The 16,182-nt window shown below is 40.6% G+C and overlaps 1 protein-coding gene across 14 annotated transcripts in view; it reads left to right on the top strand.

Annotated features, from left to right (window-relative positions):
• The window catches only part of LOC100345491 (uncharacterized), a 32,841-nt gene extending 20,094 nt beyond the window's left edge, over nucleotides 1-12,747 (top strand). For 6 of the 14 annotated variants that reach the window (XM_070062282.2, XM_008257198.5, XM_070062283.2 and 3 more), the window contains 3 exons: nucleotides 686-812; nucleotides 1,487-1,582; nucleotides 9,511-12,617. In XM_070062282.2, coding sequence (XP_069918383.2) covers nucleotides 686-812; nucleotides 1,487-1,582; nucleotides 9,511-11,324 — 2,037 coding nt within the window. In that variant the 3' untranslated portion in view covers nucleotides 11,325-12,617. Of the gene's footprint in view, nucleotides 1-610; nucleotides 813-1,486; nucleotides 1,583-9,510 lie in introns of all 14 variants that reach the window. The other 8 variants (XM_070062287.2, XM_070062286.2, XM_089319258.1 and 5 more) reach the window with 3 other exon arrangements.
• The last annotated feature ends 3,435 nt before the right edge of the window (nucleotides 12,748-16,182 follow it).

Raw genomic sequence — 16,182 nt, 5'->3', positions numbered from 1 at the left:
AACTCATCCTATAGCTTTCTTCATGTTATTTTTTCATAGTTGCAGTTATAATAATATTTCTTATCATTGAAAAATAAATCTTTTTATCAGGGCATCTTTTCTATCTGTGGCCCTCGTTTTTAAGTATACATAAGCTCCTCAAGCAGTCTGATCCCATTTTTCATGGCTGCAGGCACATATTATAAAGGTTAATCAGCAAATCTTTATTTTCAACAGATTGCTCTTGATCTCATGACTATGTGTCCAGCTGCTAAATCAGTGAATATCTCCAACTGGGTGACCTACTATACCTCATTTCACCTTTTATTCTCTTCTTGTTTTGGCCTCCATCCAAATCCTTCTTCAAATTTTTCCTGCCTTTGAAATCTAATGAGGCTCCAAATCAATTAACTTGAATATAATTTTATTTTTCCATTTCTTTTACACTCAGTATAAATTGATACCCAAGATCTTTTCTTTATTTCATGATAGTTATTCAAGATATGTGCTTTCTGAATCAGTGAATGAACATAAACTGACAGGGTGTTGCTAATATGGGGGGGGGGGTTTCTTTCAGAAAATAATAAAGCCAGGTAAAGTTATTTTTAATATCTCCCTCAAATTCTATCAGAACAAGGTTCAACACGTTGTGTCCACATCACCCAAAATGAATGGCTTCAGATTGAGTAGGAGTGTGTTGTTACAGGGAACAGTGACATTCAAAGATGTGGCTATTGACTTCACCCAGGAGGAATGGAAGCAGCTGGATCCCACTCAGAGGAATCTCTACCGGAACGTGATGCTAGAGAACTATAACAACTTAATCACAGTGGGTAAGAGTGGTTTACTGTGTAACTCGAATTCTGTGTATAAAGTATCTCCTCCCTCACCCAGTGTTCTCAAAGCAATGGCACTTTTAACCGTTAGAGTGAGCTTGGCTTTGAGAACCCTGTGTTTGTGTCTGTCCGTGCTGCAGCTTTCAGAGTGAAAGGCCATCCTTAACTGGGTTTCAGGAAGCAGCATTCCCAGAAGCCACGTCTTCTTGTCCTTCGGAAAGCCCAGCTTCCCTGGGCTGGCTCGTTTCTTGGCTGCTTCTTTGTTTTTTTGTTTTTTGTTTTTTTTTTTTTTTACAGGCAGAGTGGACAGTGAGAGAGAGAGACAGAGAGAGAAAGGTCTTCCTTTGCCATTGGTTCACCCTCCAATGGCCGCCGCTGCAGCCGGCGCACCGCGCTGATCCGATGGCAGGAGCCAGGATCCAGGTGCTTTTCCTGGTCTCCCATGGGGTGCAGGGCCCAAGCACTTGGGCCATCCTCCACTGCACTCCCTGGCCACAGCAAAGAGCTGGCCTGGAAGAGGGGCAACCGGGACAGAATCCGGCGCCCCGACCGGGACTAGAACCCGGTGTGCCGGCGCCGCAAGGTGGAGGATTAGTCTATTGAGCCACGGCGCCGGCTGCTTCTTTGTTTTTAGTATCTATGCCCACACGGATGCCATTTCCTTTTGACAGGCTACCCATTCACCAAACCTGATGTGATTTTCAAGTTGGAACAAGAAGAAGAACCATGGGTGGCAGAGGAAGAGGCACTAAGGAGACACTGTCCAGGTTAGTGAGGCGGGGTCAGTACCATAACAGTGGTTAATCAATGAAATGTTCTAAAAGCACATTTAAAAAAAATTCTATAGACTATTTGATTGAACTCTTAATAAACCTAAGGTGTCATTTCTAAATACCATTCCTAACTTCCTCAGGACTTAGAGTTCTGGCCTTCTTACTTGTATGTTAGGTACCAACCTTTCCGAATTAACTTTCAACCTTACTTTGATTATTATTCTGGTACTAGCATCTTCAGTATCTTTGCTGATTTTTACATATATAAAATAATCCTTTTCTTTTGCATACAGAAGTTAACAGGTTTGCAGTTGTACAAATAAACCTGTTGACATTATAGTCCTTTCATTCTCTTCTTCCTTCCATTCTAAACCACTTAGCATCATATCTATACCCATATTATACTTTCCACTGCATTTTTAGCTTTTCTTCACATACTTTAGTAATGATTACCACCCTTTTACTTAAAGTTTTAAAGTCGGTGCTGATTTTGTTAGCATCTGTCTTCTGCTATATTTATTATGTATGTGTGCATAGACATATGTATATGCCTGTGATATGTGTATATTACATATGATTATACATATACATATATGAGGGTACTTAAAATTCATGAAAATGGAATTACAAGATTTTTTAAAAAGACTTATTTATTATTTATTTTAAAGGCAGAGTTACAGTGAGAGGGAGGGAGAGATAGACAGAAAGAATCTTCCATCTGCTGGTTCACTCCCCAAATGGCTGCAACAGTTGGGGCTGTGTCATACTGAAGCTAGGAGCCTGGAGCTTCTTCTGGGTCTCCCAGAAAGGTGCAGAGGCTCAAACACTTGGGCCATCTTCCACCGCCTTCTCAGACACATTAGGAAGGAGCTGGATTGGAAGTAGAGCAGCTGGTCTCGAACTGGCACCCGTGATGGCATCACTGGCAGCAGCTTAACCTGGTATGCCATGATACTGGCCCCAAGATGTTTATTTGTATGAATAAAAATTTTGAAATCCATGCTTAATTTTTTATATATGCATTTTCCATTTTGGAAGGTGTCTTGTATACATGGTTTGTCCTATATTGGTATTACTTTCTTAGGAAGATGATTTGCATGTGTTTCTAGTGAGTACTAAGAGGCACTATCAATTGAGAGCCTTCTTTGAAGATTCTGGCATTTTGTGGGAGCTTCAGTTGAGTTTTTCTTATTACTGGCCCAAAGCTTATACTTCCATTAGCAGGGCTTTTGTTTGCCAGGACACTCACTTCAGACCCATCCTCCAGCTTATTTCTAACTGTCTCTCCTAACTCTAGTTTTAGCTAGTAGTGTTTTTTTTGTTCATTTTCTTCTGTGAGATTTATGCTACCTCTCGCAGTCTGGTGATGCACCAGGATGTCCATTTTATCCATAATATTGTTTTACAATGTAAAGAAACTGTCCCAAAATTCTAATTGTAAAAATATTTTTGTTTTTAGAAGTCTGCTTATATAGGCCGGTGCCGCAGCTCACTAGGCTAATCCTCCGCCTGCGGCGCCGGCACACCGGGTTCTAGTCCCGGTCGGGGCACCGCATCCTGTCCCGGTTGCCCCTCTTCCAGGCCAGCTCTCTGCTGTGGCCAGGGAGTGCAGTGGAGGATGGCCCACGTACTTGGGCCCTGCACCCCATGGGAGACCAGGAAAAGCACCTGGCTCCTGGCTCCTGCCATCGGATCAGCGCGGTGCGCCGGCCGCGGTGGCCATTGGAGGGTGAACCAACGGCAAAGGAAGACCTTTCTCTCTGTCTCTCTCTCTCACTGTCCACTCTGCCTGTCAAAAAAAAAAAAGTCTGCTTATATAGTATTGTTCATTTTAGTGGTAGTTTTATTTTTCCCTTCTAATTATTTGCTTGGCTTTACTAAGTTTTTTTTTTTTTTATCCCTTTCTGTTTTCTTGTTTCTTCCTCATGCATTTATATTTTGAGCTCTTGATTCATAGGTACTTTTTTCATTAAAATTTTTTTAACTTAAGGTAACACATTTAGTCAAGATTATCATCTATGTTAAAAATTTTAGTTTGTATTTTTGTGTATCATGTTTCTTTTTCTTTTGTGATAGTTTTCTATAGATTTGATTGCAGCTCATTCTATTTTTGATCAATAATAGTTTTTCTTTGCCTACTACTACAAGAAAGATAATGTTGGAGAAGGAAAATGAGTGCTCTGATCTAGTACTGGGGTCAGCAAATTATGCCATAGAGGCCTGCCACTGGTTTTGTAAAGTTTTATTGGAACACAGCTACACTCAATCATTTCTGTCTTTTATATATAACTGCTTTTACATTATAATACCAAAGTTAAATGGTTTTGACAAAGACCATATGGCTCACAAATCCTAAAATATTTACTATCTGATATTTTTAAGAAAAGTTTTTCAACCCTGAATTTATAGAAAGGCATCCCTACTTCATGCTGAAGTCCTGTATTCTTCATGTGTTTAAGTAAGTTTAGGCTTTATTTCCTGCAGCTACAAGTCTGAATCTTACATTCCCTCTAAGATAAATCAACTCTGAATCTTACACCTGTACCCTAACAGACTTCTTAAAAACATAGTATGTCAGAATGTGTTCTTGTTATCTTGGCTTCTTTGATGTATCTCATCATGAATTTACACTCTCAAATCTCAATATTGTACTTACACACTGATTGGTTTGTTACTTCTGACCTTCAAGATGTGGTATTTATTTTGACACTCAACTGCTTTTGTTGGTCCAGTATCAGCATGAACTGTCTTCTTGGAATCCTTCTTCCCCATTTCATTCTCCACTATATGTGTCAATACCAACCCATTTATTATAATTGGAGTTACACCTGCCTTCTTGGATCATACTCCTTACTTGTAGAGAGGAAAATGTACTAGCAACTTTTTGTATTCCACCATCTTGAAATAGAGAGCCTTTCCTATCATATTTGCATTTTGGTCTTGCCCTTGGAATTCCCTTTCTCTTCTGCTTGGATAATACCATGATGATCTTACCTTCTCCCTCAACATCTTTTGCTTAATTCTGCTTCCCGCTTCCCCTGTAACTGAGGTGACCTAAGAGCTTCACATTCTGCTTTCTTTTCTACATTTATAACCTGCAAACAAATTTCTACCTTTACGGGACAACTTCACGGGACGTTTTCCCTCACTTCATTCTCCGTCTGGCAGATAGGGAGAAAACATCTCCGTTTGCCATGGGAGGTAAGCAGCACCAGAGGACGGTCTTTCCCTTCAGTATGTAGACTTTATTTTTCCTACACTACATTTGAGCTAGTTTCTTTTCTTTTCTTTTCTTTTCTTTTTTTTTTTTTTTTTTTTTTTTTGACCGGCAGAGTTAGACAGTGAGAGAGAGAGAGAGAGAGAGAAAGAGGTCTTCCTTCTGTTGATTTCACCCCCTAAATGGTCGCTACAGCTGGCACATTTCGCCGATCCAAAGCCAGGAGGCCAGGTGCTTCCTCCTGGTCTCCCATGGGGTGCAGGGCCCAAGCACTTGGGCCATCCTCCACTGCACTCCCGGGCCACAGCAGAGAGCTGGCCTGGAAGAGGGGCAACCGGGACAGAATCATGCGCTCCAACTGGGACTAGAACCCGGGGTGCCAGCGCCACAGGTGGAGGATTAGCCAAGTGAGCTGCGGCGACAGCTGAGCTAGTTTCTTTTCATTGTACTTCTGCGAGTGGTGTCCCTGAATGCAGAGCTTCTCCGTCTTCCTTTCTTTAGAAGCAGAGAATGGTATCCTATCCTCGCTAGGGTAGAGGAGTGATAGGCACCTCAGTGTACAATGCAGCCATCTGTTTGCCATGTAGGTCCAATCAGTCCTCTTGTTGTTAGCCCCTCAATTCATGCCCATCTTTCATGGCATATGCTTTCTCTTATTCTTGAACCTTTCTTTAGTTATATTGTAGGAATTGATTTTACCCTTTGACCTCTTCCTCGGAGGCACCTGGGTTTCATCTTTCTAAATTCTTCTGTCAGGATACTCCTTTTTCTATTTGCTAAAATTATCTTTGTGTGTCATCCATTGTTCTCTCTTGTGGTCTTTGTTGATAACATTCTGTTTATCTCATTTTAGTGTGGCTTTGGGTAGAATCAAGGATATACCCATATATTTACTATACCATATTTAACCTCAATTTTCAGTTTTCCTTTTCTGCTCATTGTATTTCTCCCTATTCAGTCAGCTTAGGTGGGGTCCTCCAGTTTTATGTGCCAATCCTTTCATCAAATAACTACCTTCCCATAGTTTGTTCTCATCATATTGATTAATACAGTGCCTAATACAACCAACAGTAAAAAAAGGAAGACCTTTCTCTCTGTCTCTCTCTCTCACTGTCCACTCTGCCTGTCAAAAAAAATTATGTATTGGGGTCTGTGCTATGGCATAGTGGTGCCAGCATCCCATATGGGTGCCAATTCAGGTCCTGGCTGTTCCACTTCCGACTGAGGTCACTGCTAATGCACCTGGTAAAGCAGCAGAAGATGGCCCATGTACTTGGGCCCCTGTATCAACATGGGATACCCCAGAAGAAGCTGCTGGCTCCTGCCCAGCTAAACCATTGCAGCCATTTGGGAAGTGAACCAGCAGGTGGAAGATCTGTCTCTCCTTCTCTTTCTCTCTCTGTAACTCTGCCTTTCAAACAAATAAATCTTTAAAAAATATATTTATGTATTTTGCCTGAAGGGCAGAGAAAGAGATCTTCCGTCTGCTGGTTCACTTCTCAAATGCTTGCAGCAGCTGGGGCTGGGCCAGAGTGAAGCCAGGAGCTCAAACTGTCTCCCACATGGGTAGCAAAGACTCAATCACTTGGGGCATCACCTATTGCCTCCCAGGGTGTGCATCATATAGAAGCTGGAATTAGAAGCAGAGCCAGGACTCGAACCCAGGCACTTGGATGTGGGCATCCTAAGCAGCGCCTTAACTACTATGCTTAACAGCCATCCCTGAAACCACTTTAAATGGATAGATTAACTTGTAATTAATGTTACCTTTATGCTAGTGAGTACTCATTTCCAAGCATTTGTTATGCCTTTTGCCTTGGTTTCCTAGGGTTGATGCAACAAAGTACTACAAACTGGGTGATGAATAATAACAGAAATTTAGTGTCAAAGCAGGGTGGGGGGATGAAGGAAGGAAGGCAGGAAGGCAGGGAGGGAGGGAGGGAGGCAAGGAGGGAGGGAGGCAAGGTGGGAGGGAGGCAAGGAGGGAGGGAGGGAGGAAAAATCAGGAGGGATGAGGGAACAAACGGGAAGGAACTAATTAATTCTCATAGTCTGGAGTCTGGAAGTCTAAAATCAGGGTGTCACTAGGGCCATGCTTCCTCTGAAACCTTCCTCTGAAGCATCACTCCTTGCCTGCCTTGGCATCTGGTACTTCCAGGACTGCTTTGGTTTGCGGCAGTCTAACTCCAATCTGTGTTTCCACCTTCACATGGCATTCTGCATCTCTCTCTTCACTTGAAATAAGAATGTCGGTCATATTTGATTACCCTATTTCAGTATGACCATACTTTAACTAATTACATCTGGTGTGACCAAATAATGTCTCATTCTGAGGTTCTGGGAGTTAGGACTTCACCATGTCTTTTTTGGGGGGCAGACAATTCAACCTATAAGATCTTTCCATTTGTTCAAGTCTGTTTTCTTTTTATGGCTTTTGGAAATTTATTATTAATTTTTCATAGATTTTTTCCATATTTTGCCATTGTAAATGTAATTTTTTAAAACGAGGATTTCTAAGTAGTTATTTGTTTGTATGGTTATTGAACTTGAATGTTAATTTGTATGTAGTGAACCTAGTGAATTATTTTATTTTTTAAAAAGATTTATTTATGGGGCCGGCACTGTGGCACACTAGGTTAGTCCTCTGCCTGCGGTGCCGGCATCCCATATGGTCACCAGTTCTAGTCCCGGTTGTTCCTCTTCCAGTCCAGCTCTCTGCTATGGCCTGGGATAGCAGTGGAGGATGGCCCAAGTCCTTGGGCACCTGCACCTGCATGGGAGACCAGGAGGAAGTACCTGGCTCCTGGCTCGGATCGGCGCAGCTCCAGCCATTGCAGCCATTTGGAGAGTGAACCAAAGGAAGGAGGACCTTTCTCTCTGTTTCTCTCTCACACTGTCTGTAACTCTGTCAAATAAATAAAAAAAAAAATCTTCAAAGAAAAAGATTTATTTATTTATTTGAAAGTCAGAGAGAGAAGGAGAGGCAGAGAAAGAGAGAGAGAGGTCTTCCATCCACTGGTTCATTCCCCAGTTGGCCACAATGGCCAGAGTTGCACCAATCCAAACCAGGAGCCAGGAGCTTCTTCCAAGTCTCCCATGCAGGACTTGGGCCATCTTGTACTGCTTTCCCAGGCCACAACAGAATGCTGGATTGGAAGTGAAGCAGCCAGGACTGGAACTAACACCCATATGGGGTGCCGCCACTGCAGGTGGCTGCTTTACCCGCTACACCACAGCGCTGGTCCTAGTGAATTACTTTTTATAATTTTTCAGGTGACTTGATTTTTCAGGTAAACAGTTTCATTGTTGTCAAATAGTATTAATTTGCTTTTGCTTTCCAAATTTTTATACCACTGATTTCTTTCTATTTATTACAATAATGGTGGTGATAGTACACTTTTCTTATTCCTGACTTTAACGTGACAACTTCTGGATTTTCCTTATTAAGTATTGTGCCGATGTTTGGATTGTACTGTACTTTTTTGTCAAGTACCTATTTCTAGTTTTAAAAAATTTTCATTTTTTTGACCTATTAACAGATTTACTTATAATGGTAGATGTTTTAATACTTAAAATTATTTATGGTCTTGCCGGCGCCGCGGCTCACTAGGCTAATCCTCCGCCTAGCGGCGCCAGCACACCGGGTTCTAGTCCCGGTCGGGGCGCCGGATTCTGTCCCGGTTGCCCCTCTTCCAGGCCAGCTCTCTGCTGTGGCCAGGGAGTGTAGTGGAGAATGGCCTAGGTGCTTGGGCCCTGCACCCCATGGGAGACCAGGAAAAGCACCTGGCTCCTGGCTCCTGCCATCGGATCAGCGTGGTGCACCGGCCGCAGTGCGCCGGCCGCGGTGGCCATTGGAGGGTGAACCAACGGCAAAGGAAGACCTTTCTCTCTGTCTCTCTCTCTCACTGTCCACTCTGCCTGTCAAAAAAAAAAAAATATATTTATGGTCTTGAAAACTACTCATTAGGTATTTTATATTTAATGTGCTTTTGGGAAACTTTTTTTCTTCTGGATCACTTTAACATTTTACATACAATTTTTACATTAGCTTTCATAAATGAAGTTGGCATATAATTTGCTTTTTTTGGTGTATCATTTTTGTCATGTCTTTTCATTAATATTATGTTTCACAAAATATTAGAAATGTTACTTTGAAACATTTGGCACAGCATTAGAGTTGTCAATTAAATCATCATTAGAATTCCTGTGTGAATCTCTATGGGTCTTTCTGTTTTTAGGTAGTTGTTTTTCCTACTTTTCTACTCATTTCATGGAAATTGGCCTAAAAGTATCCTAGATCTTCTAGAGTCAGTTTTGGTAATTTACATTTTCCAGAAAGTATTCACATCAAAACTTATAAAATTATTTCAATTGAGTACTGCAAGTGATCTTCTGATATTTAGCTTCCTGTTTTTGTTTTTTACTGTATCACTTTTTTCTTACTTTATTTGTACACTCTGCACCTCCCTTTTATTTACCTTTTAGGATGGTTTCTTTGAGACCCTATTTAAAAACAAAGCTATCTGTATATTTCCTTTTCAGGGATTTTCTTCTCAAGAAATAGGGGATAAACGCTTGAGATTTGCTTAATATTGAGAAATGAAGCATTAAACCAAAATTCCCATAATAGCATATGTTAAAATTTTTTTGCTATTACAGTGTTGTAAAATATTCATGAGTGTTGTCTATTTGCAATCTATTTTAGGAGACATATGGGGAATTGATGAGCATCAGAAAAACCAGGACAGACTTTTGAGACAAGTTTTAAAGAAAACACTGACTGAAGAAAAAGTCAATGAATGTTCTAAGAAATTTGCAAATGCATTTCCTCGGAACTCAGATTTTATTTCTTCCAGACATAAGCTCTATGAATATGACTTATTTGGAAAGTGTTTAGAACATAATTTTTACTGTCACGATAATGTGAAATGCCTTATAAAAAAGGAACATTGTGAATATAATGAAGCTGTGAAATCATATGGTTATGGTTCATCCCATCTTGGAGTAACCCCCTTTAAGTGTAATCATTGTGGGAAAGGCTTCAGTCAAACATTGGACCTCATCAGACACCTGAGAATTCATACCGGAGAGAAGCTTTATGAATGTAATGAATGTAGGAAAACCTTCAGCCACAAGGAAAAACTCATTAAACATCATAAAACCCACAGCAGGGAGCTTTCTTATGAATGTAATGAATGTGGAAAAACTTTCATTAAAATGTCAAACCTCATTAGACATCAAAGAATTCATACCGGAGAGAAACCCTATGCATGTAAGGAATGTGGGAAATCCTTCAGCCAGAAGTCAAATCTCATCGATCATGAAAAAATTCATACTGGAGAGAAGCCTTATGAATGTAATGAGTGTGGAAAAGCCTTCAGCCAGAAACAGAGCCTCATTGCACATCAGAAAGTTCACACTGGGGAGAAACCGTATGCATGTAATGAATGTGGCAAAGCCTTCCCCCGAATTGCATCCCTTGCTCTTCATATGAGAAGTCATACAGGAGAAAAACCTTATAAATGTGATAAATGTGGGAAAGCCTTCTCTCAGTTTTCCATGCTTATTATACATGTAAGAATTCATACAGGCGAGAAACCTTACGAATGTAATGAGTGTGGGAAAGCCTTCTCTCAAAGCTCAGCCCTTACTGTACATATGAGAAGTCACACGGGTGAGAAACCCTATGAATGTAAGGAATGTAAAAAAGCCTTCAGCCACAAGAAGAACTTCATTACACACCAGAAAATTCATACTAGAGAGAAACCTTATGAATGTAATGAATGTGGGAAAGCTTTCATTCAGATGTCAAATCTTGTTAGACACCACAGGATTCATACTGGAGAAAAACCCTATATATGTAAGGAATGTGGCAAAGCATTTAGCCAGAAATCAAATCTCATTGCTCATGAAAAAATTCATTCTGGAGAGAAACCTTATGAATGTAATGAATGCGGTAAAGCCTTCAGCCAAAAGCAGAACTTTATTACACATCAGAAAGTTCATACTGGAGAGAAACCTTATGATTGCAATAAATGTGGTAAAGCCTTCTCCCAGATTGCATCCCTTACACTTCATTTGAGAAGTCACACAGGGGAAAAGCCTTATGAATGTGATAAATGCGGGAAAGCCTTTTCCCAGTGCTCACTGCTAAATTTACACATGAGAAGTCATACAGGTGAGAAGCCTTATGTGTGTAATGAATGTGGGAAAGCCTTCTCTCAACGAACTTCCCTCATTGTGCATATGAGAGGCCACACAGGTGAGAAACCTTATGAGTGTAATAAATGTGGAAAAGCCTTCTCTCAGAGCTCATCCCTCACTATACATATACGAGGACATACAGGTGAGAAACCCTTTGACTGTAGCAAATGTGGAAAAGCCTTCTCTCAGATTTCATCCCTTACTCTTCATATGAGGAAACATACAGGTGAGAAGCCCTATCACTGTAATGAGTGCGGCAAAGCTTTTAGCCAAAAGTCACACCTTGTTAGACATCAGAGAATTCATACTCATTAGAAGCCCTACAAATATCATAAAAATGAGAAAGCTTTCAGAAGGAATGAACATCTCATTGCACATTACATGATAGGTTCTAGAGCAGAAAACTATGAATATGGGAAAGCCTTTTGAAGAAATCACAAATTTAGGAAACACTAGAAAAGTCTTGCCAAAGTAACAATGTGTTTAATGAGAAAGCTGATCAAAAACATTCAGCAGAGATCTTATTTGTTTATAATGCATAATCAGCATTCTCATTAAAACTTGAAACAAGATGTCTGCTATCAACATATTTGAGTTCCTAGCCAATGTATTAAGAAAAAAGATTGAAGAAATTATAAAATGACATGTATATGAGAAATAGTTAATTAGAAAAAAAGTGTTGATAAAATACCTAAGAATAAACACAATTAATTTTTATATGTATAAAGTTATAAAATGTTAATGGCACAAAAGAACACCTTAAAATGGAAAAAGATGACATCACATCTGAAAAGACTTGACATTATAAAAATATGACTTCTCTCCCAACTGAGTTTAATGTACTTCCACCACTTATATTTTAAGGAATTTTAGAAACTGATTCAAAATTTTATATGGGAAGGTAAAGGACCATAAATAGTTGAAACCTGTTTGACAAAACAAAACAAATAGAGAAGACATACTCAACTACAGGTCATCACATATTATTTAAAGCTGTTGTCATTTAAACTGGGTAATTGAGTGAATAAATAAATGAATCAGTGGCAACAACTGAGGATTGCTACAAAAATTCAAGAAGATACGGGCATTCTATGGAAGATGGTGCTATTGACATCAGTGGGGAAAAGATTACTCATTCAGTAAATGGAAGAGTCATATGAGCAAAAATGTTAGGTCTCTACCTTATACCATATATAAAGATAAAATCTAAAAGATTGAAGACCAGAATATAAAAATAAATTCTAAAATTATAATAGACTATATTTATTACTTTTAAGTAATAGAATTTCTTAAAATGCATATAAATATGGAATAATCAATTCTATTTTGGTGTATTGGCCTCAGAAGCACCCACAAATGTGCACAGAAAGTTATCTTTAATTATGTTTATTGCATCATGGTTTGTATGCTCTAAATTGGATGTAACACAAATTTCGATAAATAGAGGGGTAGATCAGTACAATGTGATTTTTCTGTGAAAGAATACAGTATTTAGATAGATTAAAAGGTAACAAAATTACATGGATCAGTTATAATGCTAAGGTAAAAGCAAAATGCACAATGAAATATACAACATTTGTATAATTTAATAAAATGGCACAAAGAGCAGTACTGTGTATTGATTTTGGGTCCGTATATGACATTGGTTGCCTTTTGGAATGTGGAAAGTTTTGGCAGGAGTTGTTACATTTATCTATAATATTTCTTCAATAAAAGAAGAAACAAATATGGTCACAAATCTGATTGTCAAAATTAACTATGGGTTTTAAACTCTTGCTCTTTGTTTCCTAATTTCTCTAAAGAAGACTTAGTTGAGTCAGAGAAACATGGGCTATAGAAACAATTTATTTATTTTTTTGACAGGCAGAGTTAGTGAGAGCAAGAGACAGAGAGAAAGGTCTTCCTTCCGTTGGTTCACCCCCTAAATGGCTGCTACAGCCGGCGTGCTGCGCCAATCCGAAGCCAGGAACCAGGTGCTTCCTCCTGGTCTCCCATGGGGTGCAGGGCCCAAGCACTTGGGCCATCCTCCACTGCACTCCCTGGCCACAGCAGAGAGCTGGACTGGAAGAGGAGCAACCGGGACTAGAACTCGGAGTACTGGCGCCGCAGACAGAGGATTAGCTTAGTGAGCCACGGTGCCGGCCAGAAATAATTTTAAAATGGGTTCTTATTCTTGATCAGACACTAACTTTACTATCTTAATGTGAAATGCAAAGAAACAAAGGGAGAGATTGAAAGAGATCTCCTATCTGTTGGTTCACTCTTCAAATGCCTGCAACAGTCATGGCTGGGCCAAAGCCAAAGCCAGGATCAAGGAGCTCACTTTGCATCTGCCACAGGGGTGGCACTACTTAAGCCATTGCCTGCTGCCTCTTCCATCTGCTAGCTCACTGTCCAAATGCCCACAACAGGCAGGGATACATCAGGCTGAGGCCAGGAGCTAGGAACTTCATCCAGGTCTCCCTCATGGGCAGCAAGAACCCAAGTACTTGGGCCATCTTCTGCTGGCTTTCAGGCACTCTGATCCAGGATGGTGGTGACTCCTCACAGAGCAACCCTTAACCTGATGTGCCACAATGCCCACCCTTAAATTTTATCTTAAGTTCTAATTGTAGTTGAAAGCAGTGAATATGTCAAAGAAAAACTGTTATTCTTCATTTGGAAAGAGAAACCCACCTACATCTTTTTTTTTTTTTTATAATGAGGGAAAGAGATAATTCATGCCTACATAAAATGATTCATGTACTTAATGTGTCAAGTAAGCATATTTACCACTGTCAGAGCAGGACCAATTTCATTACCTCTCAGTGATTTTCTGTGTGCCAGGTAAGGGTATGTGAAAAGTTTCTGTACCTGTCAGAAGAAAGCTGGGCATTCGGTTTCTGTTTTAATTTAGACACTTGGGGCCAGTGCCATGGCGCAGTAGGTTTATCATCTGCCTGCAGCACTGGCATCCCATGTGGCTGCTGGTTCTGGTCCCATCTGCTCCTCTTCCAATCCAGCTCTCTGCTGTGGCCTGGAAAAGCGGTGGAGGATGGCCCAAGTGTTTGAGCCCCTGGGCCCGTGTGGGAGACCCAGAGGAGGCTCTGGCTCCTGGCTTTGGATTGGCTCAGCTCAAGCTGTTATGGCCATTTGGGGAGTAAGCCAGCTGATGGAGGACCTTTCTCTCTGTCTTGCCCTCTCACTGTCTGTAACTCTTCCCCTCAAATAAATAAATTAAAAAATTAGACACTTGCAGGATAAGACTCTGGGTTTAGTATTCATAAATCTCAGCTCTGCAACTATGAGGTAAGCTTTCATAAGAGGTTTGGTTTTTGTTTTGCTTTTAGGGTAAACATTTTTTCATGTCATTTATGCTGCATTTGAGGTGGGAATTTGAAGTCTTGAAATTATGTTTTTCTGCTTTCTCAAGCACAGTTAGGAACAACTAGTAAATCTCAATATACTTGCTAGTTTGTCAAAAATGCTCCAAGTTATCAAACACACCGTTGCTCAGAACCTCATTTTTTTTTAAAGTAACTAATGATTAGGCATATCCACTGGTGAGATTTTACCTGTCTTACCACATCATGCTATGGATATCAGAGTACCCTCTTTATCATTGGAAATCCAGTTACTAGTGCCTTTTTTTTTAAAGATTTTTATTATTTATTAGATAGAGTTTCAGAGAGAGAGAGGTCTTCCATCCGCTGGTTCACTCCCCAAATGGCTACATCAGCTAGAGCTGAGCCATTCCAAAGCCAGGAGCCAGAAGCTTCTTCTGGGTCTCCCATGCAGGTGCAGGGGCTCAAGCACTTGGGCCATCTTCCGCTGCTTTTCCCAGGCCATAGCAGAGAGCTGTACCAGAAGAACAGCCAGGGCTCAAACCAGCACCCATCTGGGATGCCGGCACTGCAGGCAGAGGCTTACCCTACCACCCCACAGCACCAGCCCAATAACTAGTGCCTTTAAATAATGTAGTAGAGAACTAACTCAAAAAAATCCCTGAACTAGTAAGAAAACCTTCAGAATGTGTTCCTTTAGAACCATTCTCGGTTTCAAAATCTCTATCATGGTTCTCCAAAATAGAGGTTCAATTATATAAATATAGAATATGTAATTATATATTAAAATTTTATAAACTTATGAACTTTTACAAATTTAATAAATGTTTTTGAAGAATTGCCTCATGCAATTATGGGGCCTGGCAAGTCACATCTCTAGGGAAGGCTATCTGGCTGGAAAATCAGGCGGGAGTTAAAGCTTCAATCTGCAGGCTAATTTCTTCTCTGGAAAACCTGTTTTTGTTCAACTGATTGGATGAGAACCACAGTTAAAATTATCTTACTATAGATAACTGTAGAATTAGGATACTATAGATATCTTATTGATGTTAACTGCATTTCAAAATAGCTACATAGAAATATCTGTATTGGGCCGGCGCCGCGGCTCACTAGGCTAATCCTCCGCCTAGCGGCGCCGGCACACCGGGTTCTAGTCCTGGTCGGGGCGCCGGATTCTGTCCCGGTTGCCCCTCTTCCAGGCCAGCCCTCTGCTGTGGCCAGGGAGTGCAGTGGAGGATGGCCCAGGTGCTTGGGCCCTGCACCCCATGGGAGACCAGGAGAAGCACCTGGCTCCTGGCTCCTGCCATCGGATCAGCGCGGTGCGCCGGCCGCAGCGGCCATTGGAGGGTGAACCAACGGCAAAGGAAGACCTTTCTCTCTGTCTCTCTCTCACTGTCCACTCTGCCTGTCAAAAAAATAAATAAATAAATAAATAAATAAATATCTGTATTAGCATTTGATTAAGTAACTGGGCACTATAGCCTAGAGATGTTGACATATAAAAATAACCATGTGTTGAATTTTTTTTTAATGTTGTGACTGAATGTGGCTTACTAAAACTGCCTGAATATGTTTAGGTTTGTCATGAGGCTACTGTATATATGCTTCTGTACAGAGATCTGTCAATGTTAAATTCAGTCAGAAAACCTCTAACATGGGATGCTTCACACTGTTCCACTAAATTTTCAAAGCCTGCATTACCACCTCGCTTGCCATGATACACTATTTATATCCCTAAATCCTGGTGTGGGATCCAGGTTCAACAGTGGGATGACTGTTCCAGACTAGACTGGAGACACATCTTCAGTGTGGGTGTAGTGACTGATGAAGCCAATATTCCTGAGCAAATC

The sequence above is a fragment of the Oryctolagus cuniculus genome, chromosome 18, assembly GCF_051225735.1.
Source record: "Oryctolagus cuniculus isolate XC-2025 breed Fujian yellow rabbit chromosome 18, ASM5122573v1, whole genome shotgun sequence".
Lineage (NCBI taxonomy): Eukaryota > Metazoa > Chordata > Mammalia > Lagomorpha > Leporidae > Oryctolagus > Oryctolagus cuniculus.
This window is presented reverse-complemented; position numbering and strand designations above follow the sequence as displayed.